This window comes from Pinus tabuliformis, chromosome 3_2 (assembly GCF_031772625.1).
Source record: "Pinus tabuliformis cultivar Carrire ecotype Pingquan chromosome 3_2, CPIR1, whole genome shotgun sequence".
NCBI classification, from domain to species: domain Eukaryota; kingdom Viridiplantae; phylum Streptophyta; class Pinopsida; order Pinales; family Pinaceae; genus Pinus; species Pinus tabuliformis.
This window is the reverse complement of record NC_142302.1, coordinates 466,370,861-466,390,473: the sequence shown is the minus strand read 5'-3', so window position 1 is coordinate 466,390,473 and position 19,613 is coordinate 466,370,861. Positions and strand designations below refer to the sequence as shown.

Here is a 19,613-nt window from a genome sequence, read left to right as displayed (position 1 = left end):
GTCTTTGTGTACTCCTTTTCCATTTATGTCAAAGGGGGAGATTGTTGATCTAGATTATCCTTGATGTCAATATGGAAATATCTGGGATACTTAATATTAATGTGAATCCAAGGAGAAGCAGATTCGTGAAGTAACAGGAGCAAGAAGCCAAGAAGGAAAGCCATTAGAAAGACATTGGGAAGCCATTGGAAGTCAAGAACAGGAGCTGTCAAAGAAGAGTTATTGGAAGTCAAAGGAAGATCTATCAGAGCAAGAGAAGCATATCGAAAGCGAGAGAAGCAGTTTATCGGAGCATATCACATATGCCCAAGGGTAAGTGCTAAAGGGAACAACAATGACACCTATCGCATATACCCAAGAGTAAGTGCTAAAGGAAGAAAACAGCGAAATCAGAGGAGCATTGCTGACCCGATGGTTCTGTTACAATACGCCTCTATTGAAATATCGGATCCACCGCATCACAAGTCTTGAAGTCTTGTTACACTGAAATCCTCGATTGCGATATGAGTTCCACACCCAATGGTCCCATTATAACACACCCTAATTAATATTGCATTCGTCGTATCGGAACCTTCACAAGTTATGAAGGCTTGTCACGTTAAAACTCTAATTGCGATATAATGTACAAACCTGGACAATTTATGGTAACAGCCCTAATGTAATATCGCATCCGCCTATTAGAACTTTCATATTGTAAGTCATAAAGAGATGTCACATTAAAAAATGTGATTGTGATATTATTGCAGACCCGACTACACCACTATAACATAACTTAATGTAATATCGCATCTGTTGAATCGCAAAGTTCAAAATGGATGACATGTTAAAACCGTCATTTTTGATAAAGTTGTGGACCCGATTGAATTATCAAAAGAATCTTACTGGAATATCACATCCATCGGAAGTAGGGGCATCGACAATGTTAATATTGGAAGACAAAGCATTGCATAACGTGAAAGACCTCGGATTTTTATGAAATTGCAATTGCGGGATTAAAGAAATGACGTGGCATGTGGGGACCACCAGACATATATTATAATGTGGGTATAGCCTCTCCTATATGAATTTCGTAAATAAACAAGTTTATGATATAATTGGAAAAAGGCCCCTCTGATATAATTTTAATATGTGAACTCATAAGTTAGCCTCTCCTCCCAATGAATGTGTCTTTTGGTTATTGGTGAGACTCGTATAAATACAAGTTAAAACGCTTCACTTCAAGTAGGTGAATCGGGCATCTATCACAAAGAAGAAGGATAGTTCACAACTCGTGAACGTGAAGTAGTAGAAGAAAGGAAGCCAAAGGTCAAACGAACTAAAGAGGAAGTCGAAGGTCCAACGGAAGAAGAAGGAAGCCGAAGGTCGAGCATTCTGTTGACTAGGTTATTTATTGAAAGGCTCGGACCTGTGTTTGACAGTGATTCAGATAACAGTTCAAAAGGACACTTTGTGGATCTAAGAAGATTATCTGAGTATGAACAGGGTTGTTTTTAATTGAACACACAATATGAAATCGCGACAATCACTCCTCTAAAGAAGTCACTCCTGAAGCAGTTACTCCTAAAGCATTCACTCCTAAAGTAATTACCACGACATTGAGAATAGAGGGTAAAAAGAGAGTTGTTTTGAAAAGACATTGAGGCCTAGCGCAGATATCTTGTCGATAAGCATCAGCAGATCTTGAAGATCATGATGCATTGTCTAAATCATCATGAGGTAATCTTTGCAGACTTTGTTGGGCAATATGAATAATAGTGAAGACTCCTTCATATGAAGATAGGTTGTCATTGATGAAGTAGCATGGAGACTACAGTGAAGCTGTAGATTGACAAGAACTCAATGAAGAAGATTTTGGGAGCCATGAATTACTATAAAACATATCTAGACAAAGTATAGCAATGGGTTGGAGCCTAGAGGGTTGGTGCCTTGAAGGTTGGAGCCTTGAACAAACAAGGTAGGTGCCTTGAAGGATAGGGTTGGAGCCCTAGAGGATCGGTGTCCTCAAGAAACCAAGTTGGAGCCTGTACCAGAGAAGGGTTGGTGCCCTAGGGGTTGGAGCCTCTAAACGCAAGGTCGGTGCCTTGAGAAGATAAGGTCAGTGCCCTAGAGGTTGGAGCCTCACAAAAGACCAAGTTGGTGCTTGGCAACAGGTTGGAGCTGTTGTAAATAATACTGAGAGGGGGGGTGAATCAGTATTATCAGATCAGATAAAACTTTTCAATTTCATACTCAGAAACATATACGCGACTTCAGTTAAGTGAACCCGCGTGTACACGCGACTGTGTCTAATGCAACTAGCGTATATCCAGAGATCTTATGATTCAGTTAATCTTATCTTCAGTAAATGCATCAGAACATTATTAAGCATATTAACAGTAAACAGGTGCAGAATAACAGAACAGATCATCACACAAAAGCCACACACATGAACACCATGATATAAGGTGGAAACCCAATGTGGGTGAAAACCACCTGCTGCAATTTGTCTCTTTCTTCTTTAATGAGAACTTCTTTTACAATGTACTGGTGCAGTCCTTTACCAGTACGCAGGCTACAACCTGCAGAGGGCTACAACCCTCTTAGCTCTTGTACTAGCCGATCCATTTACTAGTACGTAGGTGCCTACCTACAGAATGCTTCTTTACTCATTTTCCAGCTGCTAGTGGAAGGGAGCTACAACCCCCTGGCTCTTGTACTGGCTGATATGTTTACCAGTACGTAGGTGCCGGCCTACGATCTACCGGGACCACGTTTCATACATTTTCATACTGGATCCATAAGACAATCATTATTGTAGTACAACTTGCATCATCAATCACTGAAACACCCAATTCTGAATCACTGTAACCCTGTCAACAATAATCAGACAATCATAGCAACAACCAGATCCAGCTCCATATTCAAATATCATACTTCACATAGTATACGCTACTTGGATGAACCCAACCTGCGTGTATACGCTCTTTTACCAAAACCAACTCGCGTACAGATCTATAAATTCAACCTTAAAACTCTGCAGCTATATCAGACATCAAAACATACCCAGATCATAATAATAAACATGCGTCAGTAGATCTAGTCTATCCAGAGTCAAACCATATGAAGATAATCATTCCAAGCCTTGAGATCTCGTTCCATCATTCATCATCGTCCACATGGGTGAAACCTTGGTTCAGATCACCAACCCATAACCAGCACTTGGATCACACACTTTCTCAGATCTTCATCACTCACACTTACTCACTTTGGCCTAGTGATCTTCTCCTTATATAGCCTTAGGCCTTGCTCAATACCAAGAGCCAAAACCATAGTAACACAATACCATCAACCTCGAAACTAGGGATCGACACGTCCGTCGAGACACCATGGTCCAAAACCATAGGCACAACTTCCAAGGACTAACTGCTACTGACCAAAGGTACGTTTTCACATGTACGCGCTTTTACTGAAGCCAACCTGCGTGTACACGCCGATTCTCCTTGCTGAACCTGCGTATATCTCTTTCTTGTCCTGCTGTACTGAGATCTGTCCACTAGTTAAGTTGCCATCACCTGTACCAGTCTCTGAGCACCTGTACCAACCTCTGAGTGAGTTGCCATCAAGGACAACACTTGAATCATAATGCCAACAGGAGCCTGGGGAATTGAAGATCGGTCTTCATCAAGGGTTGGAGCCCTATATATTGTACTTGATCCATTATAAAGATTATATTAATAAAAACATTTATTCCTATTGCTCATTTTGTGTTCTAAATATAATTGATATAACTGGTAAAAGTAACAATTGAAAAGGAATATGGATTCACCCCCCTCTCAATATTTCCAACAATAGGTGATTTCTCTTACTTTGGTAATTGTTTGTGATGTCCTTTTTGCTTTAACTTGATTAACTTGTTCTTTCAACTTCATTACTATTTTGTTTTCTATCATCAACAACGTAAACTTTGAAACGGAAACTATAAACTCAAAATAGGAATTCTAGCCAAAAAAATCCCCCAAAAACATGAAAAATCAACTCGAAAATATAAAGTGTTGATGTTGGAATAGCACTTTTTTTTTCTAGGGTAAATTTTCAACATGTTTTAAAAATGGCAATAAAACCAATTTTTTGTACAAAAATTGTGCATAAAACACCAAAGTGTTGATGTGTTGATGTTGAAATAATGTTTGCTTTTTTTTTCAACATTTTGAAAAATTGGCGTAAGAGATTTTATCATGACTCCGAAAAACATTAAAATTTCAAAAGAATAATGAAAACATAAATTTAAATATATATATATTAGAAAAAAAAACAAAAAAAAACAAAAACCAAATATATAAAAAAGATGAAAAAAATCAAACATAAAAAAAACAAAAACAAAATCAACCTAAAAAAAGACCAAAAAAAAAATTCAATCATAAAAATATTAAAAAAGAAAAACAAAATTAACCTATTAAAAAAAAATTACAAAGAAATAAATAATAAGAAAAGCATGTTTTCTAAAAAAATGTAAATATATATATATATATATATATATTATCTTTAAAAATTTGAAAAAAAAAATTTATAAAAACTATAAAAATAAATATATAATAAATAATACAACAATTTGAAAAAACTATTATAAAAATAAATAAATAATAATACAACAATTTGAAAAAACTATTAAAAACAAACCTGTTTTAAGGAAGAAAAAGAAACTTAAAAAAAAAGAGATTGAAACAATTTTAAATAATTTAAAAACCAACTAACAAAAATTAAAAAAACTATTAAAATTAAATTTTAAAATTTTAAAAAGCATTAAAAATATATAATAAACATAAAAAAAATCAAATTTAAAAAAAAAACATGGTTAATTAAAAGTTTTAGAACATTAATAATAAAATCTTAGAAAAAGAAAAATTATTTAAATAAAAATTGGAAGGCAGGGCTGAAAATCGTATTTCCGCCCCGCCCATTTTAATAAAAATATTATTAACAAATTTTTTTTCTGAAGTGGATGGGGCTAAAATCTGATTCCGAGAATCGGATTTCAGTCACGCCCATTTGGAAAAAAATAAAAATATTAACAACAACAAAAGATTTTTTTTGTTAATAATATTTTTTTAAAGGGGGCAGGTCTGAAATCCGATTCTGGGAATCGGATTTCATCCCGGCCTAGGGGCCCGAGGGGGAGCGGCCCTGGGTGGGGCTAAAGTTGGATGTGGGGGCGCGACCCTAGTGGGGCGGAGCTGCATGCAGCTCTGCCCGTCGAGGGTCGCAACCCCCCCGGGCCCCTGGGCAGGGCTGAAATCTGATTCTGAGAATCAGATTTCAACCCCATCCACTTAAAAAAAAAAGTAATAATAATAATAATAATTTCTTTTTCTTAAGTGGGCATGGTTGACATCCGATTCTCAGAATCTGATTTCAACCCCTCCCACTTATAATAATAATAATAATAATAAAATTATGTATTTGTAGGTGACCAATCGCTTTTGGATTGGAGCTCTACTGCCCGCGCGCGCCCTCTTCTGAGACTGCTTCTGCACTCCGGCTTCGCGGCCGCCTGGGCCTTGGCCTCCTGCCATGGCCCCTTCGGATCCTCCTCTGGAGGGAGTCGACCCTCAACGAGCTTTTTCAGACTTGGTGAAATCCCTTCCACCGCAACGCCCCAGGCCTGCTCTCTCAAGATTTGTTAAGAAGTTGGATGTACTCCAGGAAGTTCAGTTACCTCCAGTCCTGCCTCGCATGGCAGCTTTGTCTCTTACTAAAAAGGGTCTCATAGGTCAATTTACAGGCCTCTAGCCTTCTCCTAGAACTGTTCAAAGATGGGTTGAAAGAAATTGGTTTGACAAAATTCAAGGGAAAATCTCCATTAGGTTTTGTGGGAAAGGGTACTACACATTCCACTTTGAATCCAAAGAGGATAAGGATTTAATTTTCAGAAATGGGCCCTATTTCATGGACTCCAGGGGCCTCTACCTCAACAAATGGACCCCAGACTTTGACCCTGAACTGGATGTCCCCAGTGTTGTTCCGGTTTGGGTCCGTCTCCCTCATCTCCCTCTCCACTGCTGGGGAGATGAGTCTGTTCGATCCATCGGGAACGCAGTTGGCAAATATATTGATCGTAGCGAACCGAAAGATAACATGCAGGCCTGCGCAAGGATTTGTGTCGAAGTGGATCTTGGCAAAGGGCTTCCCGAAGCAATAAAACTGAAAGTGGACGAATGGAGCCATATCCAGCAGCTGGACTACGAGCAGATACCATTTAAATGTAAGGTATGTCATGAATACGGACACTTTGCCAATAGATGTTCTAAACTTGTTGATGCAGAGAGCGGCGAACAAGAAGGCCAATGGGAAACTGTCAAAAAGAAGAAGTCTGCCCCATCAACCAAGCCTCCCCTGGAGTCTGATCCTCTTGCTCCCTTTGCATCGCGACCCTCTTCTTCCTCCCCTCCTTTATCTGCCCACCCCCCTCCTGATCCGCCCCTCCCCTCCTCTTCTAATCCCTTTCTAGTCCTTTCTTCCCTTGAACCTCCTTCCGAGGACCCCTCCCTGCCCCCCTTGATCCTATCCGAGCCTTCCGATCCTCCTCCCTCCCAGATCATCTCATCGCAGGCTTCCCTTGAACCCTCTCTTTCCAGGATTACCAGAAGCTCCTCTAAAGACCATGGAACTTCCAGCAACACTTATAAGAAACCTGGACCTGGTAGAAAATCAGCCAAGCAGCATAGGGACGAGAACGCTTAGAAAGACATAGCCATGGGAACTCAAACCCCAATAGAATCTTTCATCCTGGGGCATCAAGAGAAAGAGACAAATTACAAAGATCAAGAGAGGCGAGCACCTCTCCGCACGCCAAATATCCAATGATGAAAATTCTGTCTTGGAACAGTAGGGGTTTAGGGCACCCCTCCAAAGTCTTAGCCCTCAGAGATTTAATACATAGTGAAAAGCCAGAAATTTTATTGATTCAGGAGACAAAGCAAGACCAGCAAGAAATGAGAAGAATAATAGATCAACAGAAACAATACAAAGGATGCACCAGTGATTCAAGAGGAGCTTCCGGAGGAATTGCCACCCTCTGGGATCATAGTAAATGGAACTGCACTTCAGTAAATCTTCATCAGCATTGGATTAGAACCGCTCTGGACAGCAGAATAGACAACCAAACTGTAATCATCTATAATGTTTACGCCCCCAACCATTACAGAGAAAAGGAAATTTGTTGGGATGATCTTAAGGCTAGCATCGATGGTGAGTTAAACTTAAATATCATAGTGGCAGGCGACTTTAATCTTATCTTACATGCCAACGAAAAACGGGGAGGCTGTTTTTCTCCAGACCCCTTTAGAGGCCAGTTGGAGACTATCATTCAAGATCATGAACTAGTGGATGTTGCACCTAAAAACCGCAGGTACACTTGGAGCAACCGCAGGCTTGGCATTGGCAATATAATGGAAAGGCTGGACAGGTTTTTAATCAATATTTCATTTCTTTCCTCCTCCGTGGGATATGCTAGCATCCTTACCACTTCAGCCTCTGATCACTATCCCATAATCCTCACTCTGGAAAATCACTGCCCCCTTGGGCTTATGCCGTCTAAATACAGTCCCCTCTGGAATTGGGTTCCAGCTGTCAGAGAAATTGTTCACGGAACTTGGAATCAGCACGTTGAAGGCTCACCAGGCTTCATTTGGGAAACTAAACAAAGAAGAACCAAACAGGCTATCAAAGAATGGGCAAGAGCTAATTATAAGGAACCTGAGGAGACCAAAAAGAAAATCAAGAATGAATTAGAGAGCATCCAAAGAATGATAGAAGATCATGGCCTCTCTCAGCAGAATATGGAGCAAGAAAGCGCTCTCTATTCACAGCTGAGCCACATAAACAGGGAAGAAGAATCCAAATGGCGTTTAAAGTCAAGGCAACTCTGGCTCCAAGGAGGCGATAAAAATACAGCCTTTTTTCACAAACAGGCCACTGCTCGAAAACTCAGGAACAATGTAAGCTCAATCTTGGATAATGAAGGCAACCAGCATAACACCCAAGAGGCCATTAGAAAGGCTGCCACTGAACACTACAGAGATCTTTTAACTGAAACTAAAGGAGAAGAGGATTATGTCGATTTTCTTCAATACTTACCCAAAGGAATCACTAAGGAGATGAATGACAGCCTGAATAAGGAAATTGATGAGGAGGAAATCAGAAGAACGATTTGGACTCTGAATCCTAATAAGGCTCCTGGGCCTGATGGATTCCCCATTTGTTTCTATAGGGCGTTCTGGGGTTTAATCAAAAAGGATCTGATCAAGATGATCAGATGGATCCAGCGAAAGGGTAAAATAGGAGGTTACACCAATGCCACTTTTCTCGCCCTCATCCCTAAAGAAAATTGGCCCACTTCCTTCTCTCGGTTTAGGCCCATATCCCTTTGCAACTCCTCCTATAAAATTCTGTCCAAAATCTTAGCATCTCGTCTCAAACCCCTCCTCCCCTCTCTGATCTCTGAAAACCAAGGAGGGTTCTTTCCCAATAGGAAAATTACTGATTCTATTCTTCTTATGCAAGAAGCCATTCATTCGAGCCTCTCCAGGAAGGAGAAAGGGTTTATCCTCAAACTTGACCTAGCCAACGCCTTTGATAGAGTTAGGCACTCCTTCCTTATAGCTGTTTTAAAAGATGGGGTTTGAGTCGCCCTTCATTAGTCTTATCACTGCTTTCATCTCTGGGCCCTAGATTTCCCCTCTGGTTAATGGTAGACCGGGTGAAGCCTTTTAATCCTCCCGGGGTCTTAGACAGGGTTGCCCCCTTTCCCCTTATCTCTTTATCCTTATGGCAGAATCCTTTAGTCAAGCTCTGGACTTCAACAGAAGAGTGGGTCTCATCACTGGAATCAAATTCGGGAATGGAGCCAAGAATATCAACCACTCACAGTTTGTCGATGATACCTTGCTAATTGGAGGAGCCTCCACTACTATAGCAAGGAGGTTCAAGATTCTTCTTGATCAATTTATGGGGTACTCTGGAGGTTTGGTCAATCAGCTAAAAAGCTGTATATATGGATGGAATGCATCAAATCAGGTCATCCACAATATTGCAAATATTTTTGGTGTCCCTTGCAATTTGGATTGGACTCATTTCTCTTACCTGGGCATGCCAGTGAGCCTAGGACCTCTGAAGGCAGGAACTTGGGACAGTATCATTGACAAGGTGAAGCGGAAAGTGCAGCAATGGGGATCAATGTGGCTCAACCCAGCAGGCCGCCTCATTCTCCTTAAATCAGGTATTTCTTCTCTTCCCCTCTATCGTTTTTCTCTATACCAAGCCCCAGCTACCTTTCATCACAAAATGGAAGTTGTTCTCCGCCATTTCCTATGGCAAGGAGGGAAGAACGACAAAAAGAAATTCAACTTAGTCAATTGGAAACAAGTCATTCAAACACAGGACAGAGGAGGTCTCGGTATTAGGTCCCCCAAATTTTTAAATCTAGCCTTTGGAGGGAAGATTGCTTGGAGGCTCATAACTGGTCCCTCTACGTGGTGGAAAAGGGTTCTGGAAACCAAATACTTGAACTTCCCCAGACAGCAGTTACTTGACTCTGATATTCCCAATAGAGACTCTTCAAAAATCTGGCGATTATGTAAAAAAGCTATTCCGTTCATGACTCAGAATATATCCAAAGTCCCCAGGGGAGGAGCTAGTATTAATATTGGGGCTGATAAAATCCTGGGACAGCAGCCAATAAACAGGCACGAAGAAACCATTCCTATTCTTACTTTTTTCAACAATAGCGGTATCCATTATCTGGACCAAATTTCTAGCTGGGATCCACAGTCTCATATCTGGCTTGGGTGGTCCTTTCCTGTTATCCCCAGTGATCTTAAATCTAGTCTGTCCACTCTGCAGTCTCTCCTTCACAGTAAAGCTCCCATCAAAAAGAATGAGATGGATGGCTTTCGATGGGACCTAACTGGATCGAAATACACTGTCCAAGCAGGCCACCAGCACATCTGCTACAGCACTTTCCCTATGACATTATGGAATCACTGGAGAATGGTTTGGAAGTCAGAGGCCCTTCCAAAAATCAAATTTTTTATATGGGCCCTTCTAAAAGGGAAAATCTTAACAGCAGAGAATTTGCAAAAGAGGGGTATCAATGGTCCATCTCGTTGCCCCAACTGCTACGGTGCTGAAGAAACTATGCATCACCTTTTTGTCGAATGTCCCTTTGCTGTTGATTGTTGGAAAAAATTGTCCCTCATTGATAATTTACCTTGGAACTCTCAGCATTCTATAGGGGAAGTGATTCATGTCTGGAAAAAGACTGTCCTTGGAAAAATAAGAGGAGCAATCTAGTGAAGAGAGTATGGAATACTCTCCCCTACACCATGTTATGGAGTATTTGGCTAGCAAGAAACTGGAAAATCTTTAAGAACAAGAGCTCGGCTACAAGAATTATTTGCAATAAGGCTAAGAATCTTGCTCTTGAAACTATTTCTGTCAAAACCCAAAGCAACATCGATGTAGCAATGTATAGTGTTGAAGAAAGAAGTTTCATTAGCTACATTCTGGACAAAAATAACAGCACTCAGAAAGGCAATATAGTGAAAGATCAGCGCAGTCAGGAAACCCATTCTTGGAAAATCAGGTTAAAAGAGGAGGAGTTTGCAAATTGGTTACAAAAAAGCAATAGCTACTATCTTTTCTTCGACGGAGCATCTAAGTCAAACCCAAGAATCGCTGGAGCAGGGGGATTGATCCTTAATGCTAATGGGGAATGTGTCCTCTACTATGAATGGGGTCTAGGGAATATATCTAATAACAGGGCAGAAGCGTTGGCCCTTTATCAGGGGCTAACTCAGCTCAGCAAACTAGGAATAAGAACAGCAAAGATCTTCGGAGATTCTTCGGTTGTTATTAACCTTATGGTTCAACAGAAAGAGTCACCTAATGTTCTCCTACAGCAGGTCATTCAGAGATGTCAACTCTTGCACCAGACAATGGGTAACCTGCAGTATCATCACATCCTTCGTACTCTCAATAAGCAAGCTGACAGGCACGCCAACAAGGCTTGCGAAAGGACAATGGGCAGTTTATGTTGCAATGCCGAGGAGATTCAACAACCTTTGCCATGATCCGAATCAGTTTACCCTGCATCAAATCGGATAGCTCTGACAGAAAGAAGTGGATTCAGATTTTCCAGATATACAACAAGATCATTATCCGCATAGGGATTTGGCACAGATACGATCTCCCTAAAACTCTGTTCACATTCAGTAATCTCGTTGTTTTCTATCTTATCATTCTCGACTCTCTAGCTTCTCAGGACAGCCTCCTGGTCTTCCCGCGTCTTTCTCTAGATTCCCTCTCATTCCCCGTGTTTGGCCCTCATCCCCCCCGCCCTTCTTTATATTATCCCACCCTCTTCCTTTTCTCAGCGCCCTTCCTCCTGTTAGCTTCTCTGTGCGATCACTCTCGGCATAGTCTTCTTGCCTCTGTTTTGCGTTGGATCCCTGTTGACCGAGTTGTAGTATTTGCCTCCTCCTCTGTCCAAACCCTCAGGCTGATCTTCTTTGCCTCTTTCCGTATTCTTATCCTCTCCTTCCTAGCTTCTTCAATGGCTCGCAATGAGGATTGCCTGCACTGTTCGGATCTTCAAGCAGAACTGGAAGAAATTAGAGCTCAGCAGAAGATATTAGACAATCAACAAAGGATTTTAGATGCAAAAATCGACAATTAGAACCGTATCATCAACGACAAGTACCAAGCAAAAATCGATCTGTTCCTGCACAGGGTCTCTTCTCTTCATGAGCAGTTCAACCATCTGTCTAACAGGTGCAGCCATGCAGAAGAGTCCATAGCGATTCTGAAATACATGATGGACAAGCGCAACAACGCAGCCCTAAGCTCTTCAAGCGCCAAGCACATTGATGGGGATGAAAAGCCGGAGGAATCCACAGCACGACATATTAGTCACATTAACATAGATTAGATATGTTCTACAAATGTCAGTTTTTGTTGCTTCAATTTGTAAGAGTCTATTTTTGTCTAGAATTTCTCAAAGCCAAAACAAGCAGGATTAAGGAGAAAATTCTGTTTTGTAACTCCACCGATCCTGGCTTACCTCGGCATTTAATGTATCTCAGGAGTCCAAACTCCCTTCTTTTTTTCAGATATTAATACAGCAACCGACTTTGTAAAAAAAAATAATAATAATAATATTATGTGGGAGGGGCTGAAGTGTGGAAGGGGCCGAAATCCGACTCTGAGAATCGGATTTCAGCCCCAACCTCAAATTTTATTTCATAATTTTTTTTTATAAGATATTAATATTAATGTTCCAAAAAAAAATTTCTTCTTCTTCTTCTTCTTTTTTAATTTAATTTTAATAGTTTTTTAACTTTTTTATTTTTGTTTTTAAATTATTTAAAAATGTTTTTATTTTTTTAGTTTTTTTTGGTTTAATTTTCTAGTTTTTTTTTTTTAATCATTGTTTTAAATTTTTAGTTTTTTTAATAGTTTTTTGAAATTGTTATATATATATATATATATATATATATATATATATATATATATATATATATATCTCGTTTACAAGATTTTTAAAAAAATCACATTTTTATGTTTTTTTGCCTTTTTTATATATATTTTTATATTTGATTTTTTAAGTAATCAACATTTAAAAAACAATTGGACATATAAAAAATAAAATTAAATTAAAGTTTAAAAAAATGTAACATTTAATAAAAAAAATCCACAATTAATACATTAGAAAATATAAAGTGTCAACAATATGCCCTCTAAAAAAGTGGTTGATGTTGTATCAACACGTTTCAAAATCAACATGAAAATCATTAACATTTAAAAACAAATATTTATATTTGATACATAAGAAAATTTAAAGTGTCAAAAATATGCTCCGAAAAAAAATATACATGTATTCTGCATCACCACTTTTCAAAATCGGTTGACTTTTTTGCTACCTCAACGAAACGAGTAATCGTATCAGTTGTCATTTCAAAGTTTACATTGTTCATCAAATAGCTACCAAACAATAAAGATCAATGAGACAAGAGAACACAAAATATAGGCTACTAGCCAGGGCCAAAACCTCCCCTCTTGAGAAGAAAACTCGCAAGAATTCTTCTCTTCTTATAGAATCTTCAAATGACAAATTCCAAGCCCTGAGACCCTTGACAAATACCCCGCCAAGACCAAGTCAAGCTTCTTTCTTGATGATATTTCCTTACATGTCTTACAACAACAAACATTGACCTTCCAACAACAACTTCGACCTCTAATAACTTTCCAGCAACTTCGATCTCCAGCGATTTTCTAGCAACTTCGTCCTCCAACAATTTTCTAGCAACTTCGCCCTCCATCAACTTTCTAGCAACTTTGTCCTCCAACAACTTTTTTCTAGCAGTTTCAGAATTTCGTTGCACTTTAAGAGAGAGAGAGAGGGACCCAAAAACTTCGACTCTAGCTTTCTTCTTGAACTTCATTTGCCTTAGGTTTTCTTCCTTTTTAAGATCGAACTATTTTTCTTGCTTCTTCATATGTGTTGGATGAGTGCTTCAAATTAGGATGAATGTCTCTTATATATAGGCTTTCCAGGGATACAAATTGCCTCCATGAGGCCGACTTGTTGCATCTCATTGACAAGGTCTTGAAGGGTCTTTTATTGCTTAAAAGAATTTATTTTACATAATACAAGATGCCCAAAGTGGTCTTACATGTATGATAATGACTCTTTTGACTTCATAATTCTATGAAAAACCTAGAAGCACTCAATAAGTGCTTGAATTACAAATAAATTTACCTTGATCATGAAACCCATGCATCAAAAATGAAAATAATAAATTTATTTTTCTTTTTTCATCAAATACATAAAATCATGATTACAATAGATATTATGAAGACTGTATCTAGTTACACATTTCAACACTTTTATGGTTGAATTTCTGAAGTGTGATTTCTTAATGATAAACTAGAATTGTTAAAAGAAGATTTACATCATTTGAAGTAATTATCAATATTTCATAAATTAGTGCTTGTATCTATTGCACTTGAAAAATCAACATGGTATTATAGGTTTGGTGAAGGAAAGGACATTGAGATCACTATTAAAGAATACTTGTAAAAGGAATAGCATTGAAGAAGACCTCATCTACAATCAAATTGTTTGTCTATGACTATCGGTTCCTATATGAAGGCAGCAAACAAATTGGAAGGAGCTACAAACTTTAGGGCTTGGAAAACAAGGATTAATCTCCTCCTTGCAAAGAATGATCTCTTGGGTATCATGAAGGGTAAGGTTATTATTGCCACACAATCTAGCAAGGGTCCTAGGAGGGGTATCTAAGGGGCAACTACTAGACCAAATGACAACAATGAGACAAAGGCCCACTATCACCTCAGTTAGTGTCCCCTACTCTTTATGGACTTTTGTCAATGGGAGGAGTCCTGGTATGAAGTAAATCACTAGAATTATAAGGTCAATGACTAGGTATGGGATGATTTTTGAAGCCCATTCAAAGGAGAGACTTAGATAATAGCTTGCTTGCTTCAAAAGCAAGATGAGGACTCTCCAAGAAAGGATTTATGGTGAGGAGGCCTATACCTAGGAAGAAAATATGGCTAGATGATTATATGGAAGAAAAGGTATGCATGTTTTTAAATAACTGTCCTCTAGAAGGTAGAGTTCATAGGTACAAGAATCTTGTAGAAGGATTTGGTTATAAGAACGTGCTCAGTAAGTCTTTCATGTGTTTACTCGATGCTTAAAAGAAGAAGTTTGGTATGATTTGGAACGGCTAAAGATCAAGACTCTCCAGCAAAATAGCATGGCATAAATCAACATCAAGTATGGTATCCTGAAGAAAGAAAGAGAGTTGATAATGAGAACTCCAAGGAAGATATTGTAGTTTGTTGATTAGTTTGTTCCATGGGCACCTTTATTAAAAGTGAATGCATGGAGAAGGATTCTTGTACAATATGGAGATGGACCATATGAAAGAATGTTGATCTTAAAGGAAAACAAGTAATCATAATCTGATATTTCGATAACGGACCATCATGGGAAGGTAATTATGATATTAATATTTTCATGGTATTGATTATCTGGTTAGTACATAGTTTTGCTACCTGGAAGAATGTTACATGAGTGCATAATGGCAGTCGAGACAAGTGAATCTGCAAATGTTTGTTTTGGACTCAATCCAATGAATTGAGTGGATGGTTTTGGTAATACTTGGAGGATTATATGGTCAAGATGTTTACATCATCTTGGGATTGAAAGGTAGCAATACAAGAAAATAACCTGATAATAATGAAGATTACTTAAATGTTTAAAGGGAACTCTGATTAGGTCTACATTGGTGAGCTCAATATCATGCTTTTATTGATGATGACTAGAGGAAAGTGATATGAAAGGTTGATGGATTGAACTCTGTCATGAGATTAAAGGAAGAGGATGGCTCCATTGCATCCAAGAGGGTAGAAGCTCAATATTTTAAAATTGGCAACTAGGGCCAAACTCCATGTGGGTCATCTTATTTAGGGAAGCTGATATTTTTGTTGGATCCCTCTCATCGAGAAGTGTAGGATTTATCTAAAAATCATCTAATTCCACTAAGTAGTCATGGAGTTATGAATTTATTTGTGTTATAAGACAATTCGTCAAGGTCGGCCAGCAACTAAATAACACCCACACGTGCTCAACGTTTTAGTATAAAAAGAGATGACTTAAGAGTCATTTCACACACACTTCTCTCTTTATTTCTCTCCACTTTTCTTGGGTTTTAGTGTGAGATAAATCTAGGAGGAAGTGGCCCTAAGACGCAGGAAGAAAGGAAGTTTAACAATATGCCTTAGACATTGTCCTAAAGAAGCCCTAGACGTTGTCCTAAATATTCCCTAGACGTTGTCCTAAATATGCCCTAGACGTTGTCCTAAAGAAGCCCTAGACGTAGTCCTAAGGATGCCCTAGCCGCAGTCCATTGTGCAACACACAATACATCAAAAAGGATCTCGTTGAGGAGGATAACTTCTGAGTTAGGTTGCAGAAAATAAAGGAAATTCCAGCGTGGATTTCACGACTATCTTAAGGGAAAACAGGGATCTGAAAGTGTTGGAAGGGATTTGTGATATTCATTGGGATAGTAGCAATAGGATGATGCTGCTAACACATTGGAACAATGAAAATAACATTGGGACAACAAACACATTAGGACAGCAAACACATTGGAATAGCAAGAACAATTGGGATAGCAGCAATGACATGTGGCAGCAAAGGAACAATTGGGACAATAGCAATGACATGTGGCAGCAAAGGCACAATTGGGATAGCAGCAATGACATGTGGAAGCAAAGGCACAATGGGACAACAGCAAGGATACAATGGGACAACAAGCAATCATAAGAGCAGCAATCACTAACAGTGGGACAGCGGTGCTAGGAAAGTGAAAGAAAAGTGACACATGAAGTTTGAATGCATGATAGTGCAGCAAGATGCATGGGCATCATGATAGCAATGATGGCATGGTACAGCAATGTTACAATGATAGCATGATCGAAATTATGGCATGGTACAACAATGTCACTAACAATGGGACAGCAATATGCCACATGGAACAGCGGTGGCTAGCATGGTGCTACTATAGCACATGGGACAGTTGTGGTAGCATGGTGCAACAATGGCACATGGGACAGCAGTGGCAGCATAAGGTGCAGCAGTATGATGTGTGCAGCATGGTTATGAGGTCCAGCATAGTGATGATGGGTACAACATGGTGAGGTGCAGCACGATGACTAGGTGCAGCACAATGATAGGTGAAGGAGTCACCTTGGAGAATCAGTTGAAGCAACATGTCTTCAACTGAGTTCAACTATCTCATGTATCATCTTCTTAGAGATGATCTATGCTCTTATTTAAATAATTCAAAGTGTTGACTTATGTTGTAAATGTACTCTCTCTCTCTCTCTCTCTCTACTGAACTATTGAAGAACATATAAGAAGAATTGATCAAGGGTTTCCCCACATTGGGGTTTGTCCCTAGCTAGCACCACATCTTGTGTTATCTTGTCTTGGCTTGTGTTCTATGTTCTATTTTTATGTTCTATCTGTAATTTACTTTAATGTTGATGTGATTGCTAATCTAGAAAAGATATTGAGCTAACTGTGAAAATTGAAATAAATTGCTCTAAGCATAAAACATACCTAAACTTAACACAATATGATGAGATGAAAATGAAAAGACGAGCCATGTAGCTACTACTTGAAGATCTCCATGAAGAATTAGTAGTTGATGTATTTATGAAGACAAGCTAAAGAGCTTGTGGTTATAACTTCCTAATTGAAAGGAAGTAAGGAATCTCCTCTATGTTTGAAAGGGAGTAAGAAGTCTCCTTGAATGTTTGGGAAGGAGCAAGGATCAATTCCTTGATCAAGAGGGAATGAGGATCTCTTCTCTGGTTGATAGGGATTGAAATTAGATATCATATTCTCCATGTGCCATGCACTAGACCAGGCCTAATCATCATAATTCTAATTGAAGGCACTAGGAAGGACAATGGAGGATTGAATAGGAATATGAGATTGATACTCCTTGAGGATGGAGAATCCAAGATAGGAAGAGGACTGAAGAGGATCGATATTCTTTGAGGATTGGGAATCCAAGATAAGAATAGTCATAGAAGGACAACCGTAGGGACATTTGGATGGGGTATGTGCCTTAAGAGGTAGTGTGGTGTCTCATGTAAAGCCTCCCAACATTATGCTCTTATATAAGAAGATTTTGTTAGTTAAGGCCTTGCTATGTTGACAGTGTTGGTTATGATGTTGATGCTTAAAGATATTTTATCAATCTGACTCTTCTTATGAGAACTCTTCAGTTTGAGGAACTACTTGTACCGGTTTTAAAATTATGAATATATCCCTAGTTAAGAGGGAGTGTTTCCAAATGTAACTATTTTTCGGTCTTCACAATTGTCATTATACTCATCTCGTTATGTATATCTTATGTAAAAAGTAAAAGAATACATAAAAATTATTATTTTCAAGTATGGGTTTCATGCTTCTTTTGATTGATAAACTAGGTTAAACATGTTATTCATGCTTCTAGGGTTTTTCATGTCATAAGAATATTTTTCATGACTCAAGAGAGTCAATATCATTTGTATAAGACCCATTTGGGAAAGTTGTAACATGAAAAGAATTTATTTTTGTGTCTAGAAAGTCAAAAATACCTCCAAGACCAAGTTGGCCCCAACTGTGAGAAGTTGGCCTAGAAGAGGCCTATTCGACCTCATAAGAAGGCTATATAAAGGAAGAGAGTTCGATCTATTTAGACACACTTCACACATTCGAACTGCAACAAGGAAGCAAGAAAAGGAAGAGTGAAGAAGTCTAAAAGAAAAGGAAAAAGTCAAAGTGAATAGAGACAACCAAAATTTGGTCTTTTATGCCCGCTTGTGTGAAAACTTGGGTTTTTACAGTTGCTAGGCGGCTGAGAATTGTAGGTATGAACTACAGGTCTGAAGTAGAGGGTTGAAATTGTGATTTGGAGCAGTTTGAAGAAGGTTGGACTTTCATTGACTTTGAAGACTTTGACTTGCTTAAGGAAGGATTTCTTGGAGGGATAACTTGGTGCTTGAAGGAGGTCTTGGCTTTGGTCTTTGGGTCTTGGGATTCTCATTTGATTAGATTCTATAAGAAAAGAAGAGATTATTTTTGGGCTTTCCCCTTAGAGGAGTTTTTCCCTATCTTGGAGTCTATATTATGCACCCATTCTCTTTTATGATCTTCATAGTTTAAGCTCTTGATAATTGTTTGATGAAGAGAATCTAATAAAGAAAAATAAGAAGTTAATTAAGCTCATAAGAAATTATTAAGGATAAGGAGAATTGTTTAAATAATTTCCCTATTGTTTTCTCCAAAAATATGTACATTTATCCAATGAAATGCAATGTGCGCTTATCTCAATCCATTTTTTTCCTTGATTTTAACAATGGTATCATAACACGAAATCGCCATGAACAAACAAAATCAAAATAGACCCTTCAGGTTCGAGGCTTTCTGGTTGAGAGATCCAACCTTCATAAAAAAAATGGAACAGTGGTGGAAGGAGAATGAGACTGGAATAAACGGAAGAAACAAAACGCACACTCTACAGCTAAGATTAAAGGATCTCAAAGGTAAAATAAAGAAGTGGAATAGAGAGGAATTTGGACATATTCAAAAATACCAAGAAAAGCTTTAGACATAAATGAAAAGAATACAATAGAAAATCATAGAAGACGGGAGAACAGAGGAATTAGCAGAGGAAGAAGGAATGGTACTAAACAGGCTGGAGGAAAGAAGAAAACAAGAGGAAATATTATGGAGACAAAAATCGAGAATACAATGGCTGAAAGAGGGGGAGAGAAACACGAAATTCTTCCACAAGGCTATGCAACAGCACAGACAGCAAAACAGAATATTCTCTCTAAAAGATAACCAAGGCAACAGCTTAACTCAAAAAGAGGAGATGGAGAATATGCTGGTACAGCTCAAAGGAATCTTGACCGAGACGCAAATCAATAGAAAGGAAGATATAGCAAAAATAAGCCAATATATACCCAAAAGGGTGAATAGAGAACAG

General features: G+C 38.6%; 1 protein-coding gene across 1 annotated transcript; it reads left to right on the top strand.

The window, feature by feature from the left end:
- Window positions 1–6,968: 6,968 nt before the first annotated feature.
- LOC149181301 (uncharacterized) lies at window positions 6,969–10,326 on the top strand. Its single transcript, XM_089414145.1, has 2 exons — window positions 6,969–8,307; window positions 8,810–10,326. The coding sequence occupies exons 1-2, from the start codon at window positions 6,969–6,971 to the stop codon at window positions 10,324–10,326; spliced, it is 2,856 nt and encodes a 951-aa protein (XP_089270271.1).
- The last annotated feature ends 9,287 nt before the right edge of the window (window positions 10,327–19,613 follow it).

Excerpts from the sequence above, each read along its gene's own strand:
- LOC149181301 (XM_089414145.1), top strand. The coding sequence starts at position 6,969 with ATGAGAAGAATAATAGATCAACAGAAACAATACAAAGGATGCACCAGT. Across the intron at positions 8,308-8,809 it reads CAGATGGATCCAGCGAAAGG|AATCCTTTAGTCAAGCTCTG; the intron begins GTAAAATAGGAG and ends TCCTTATGGCAG.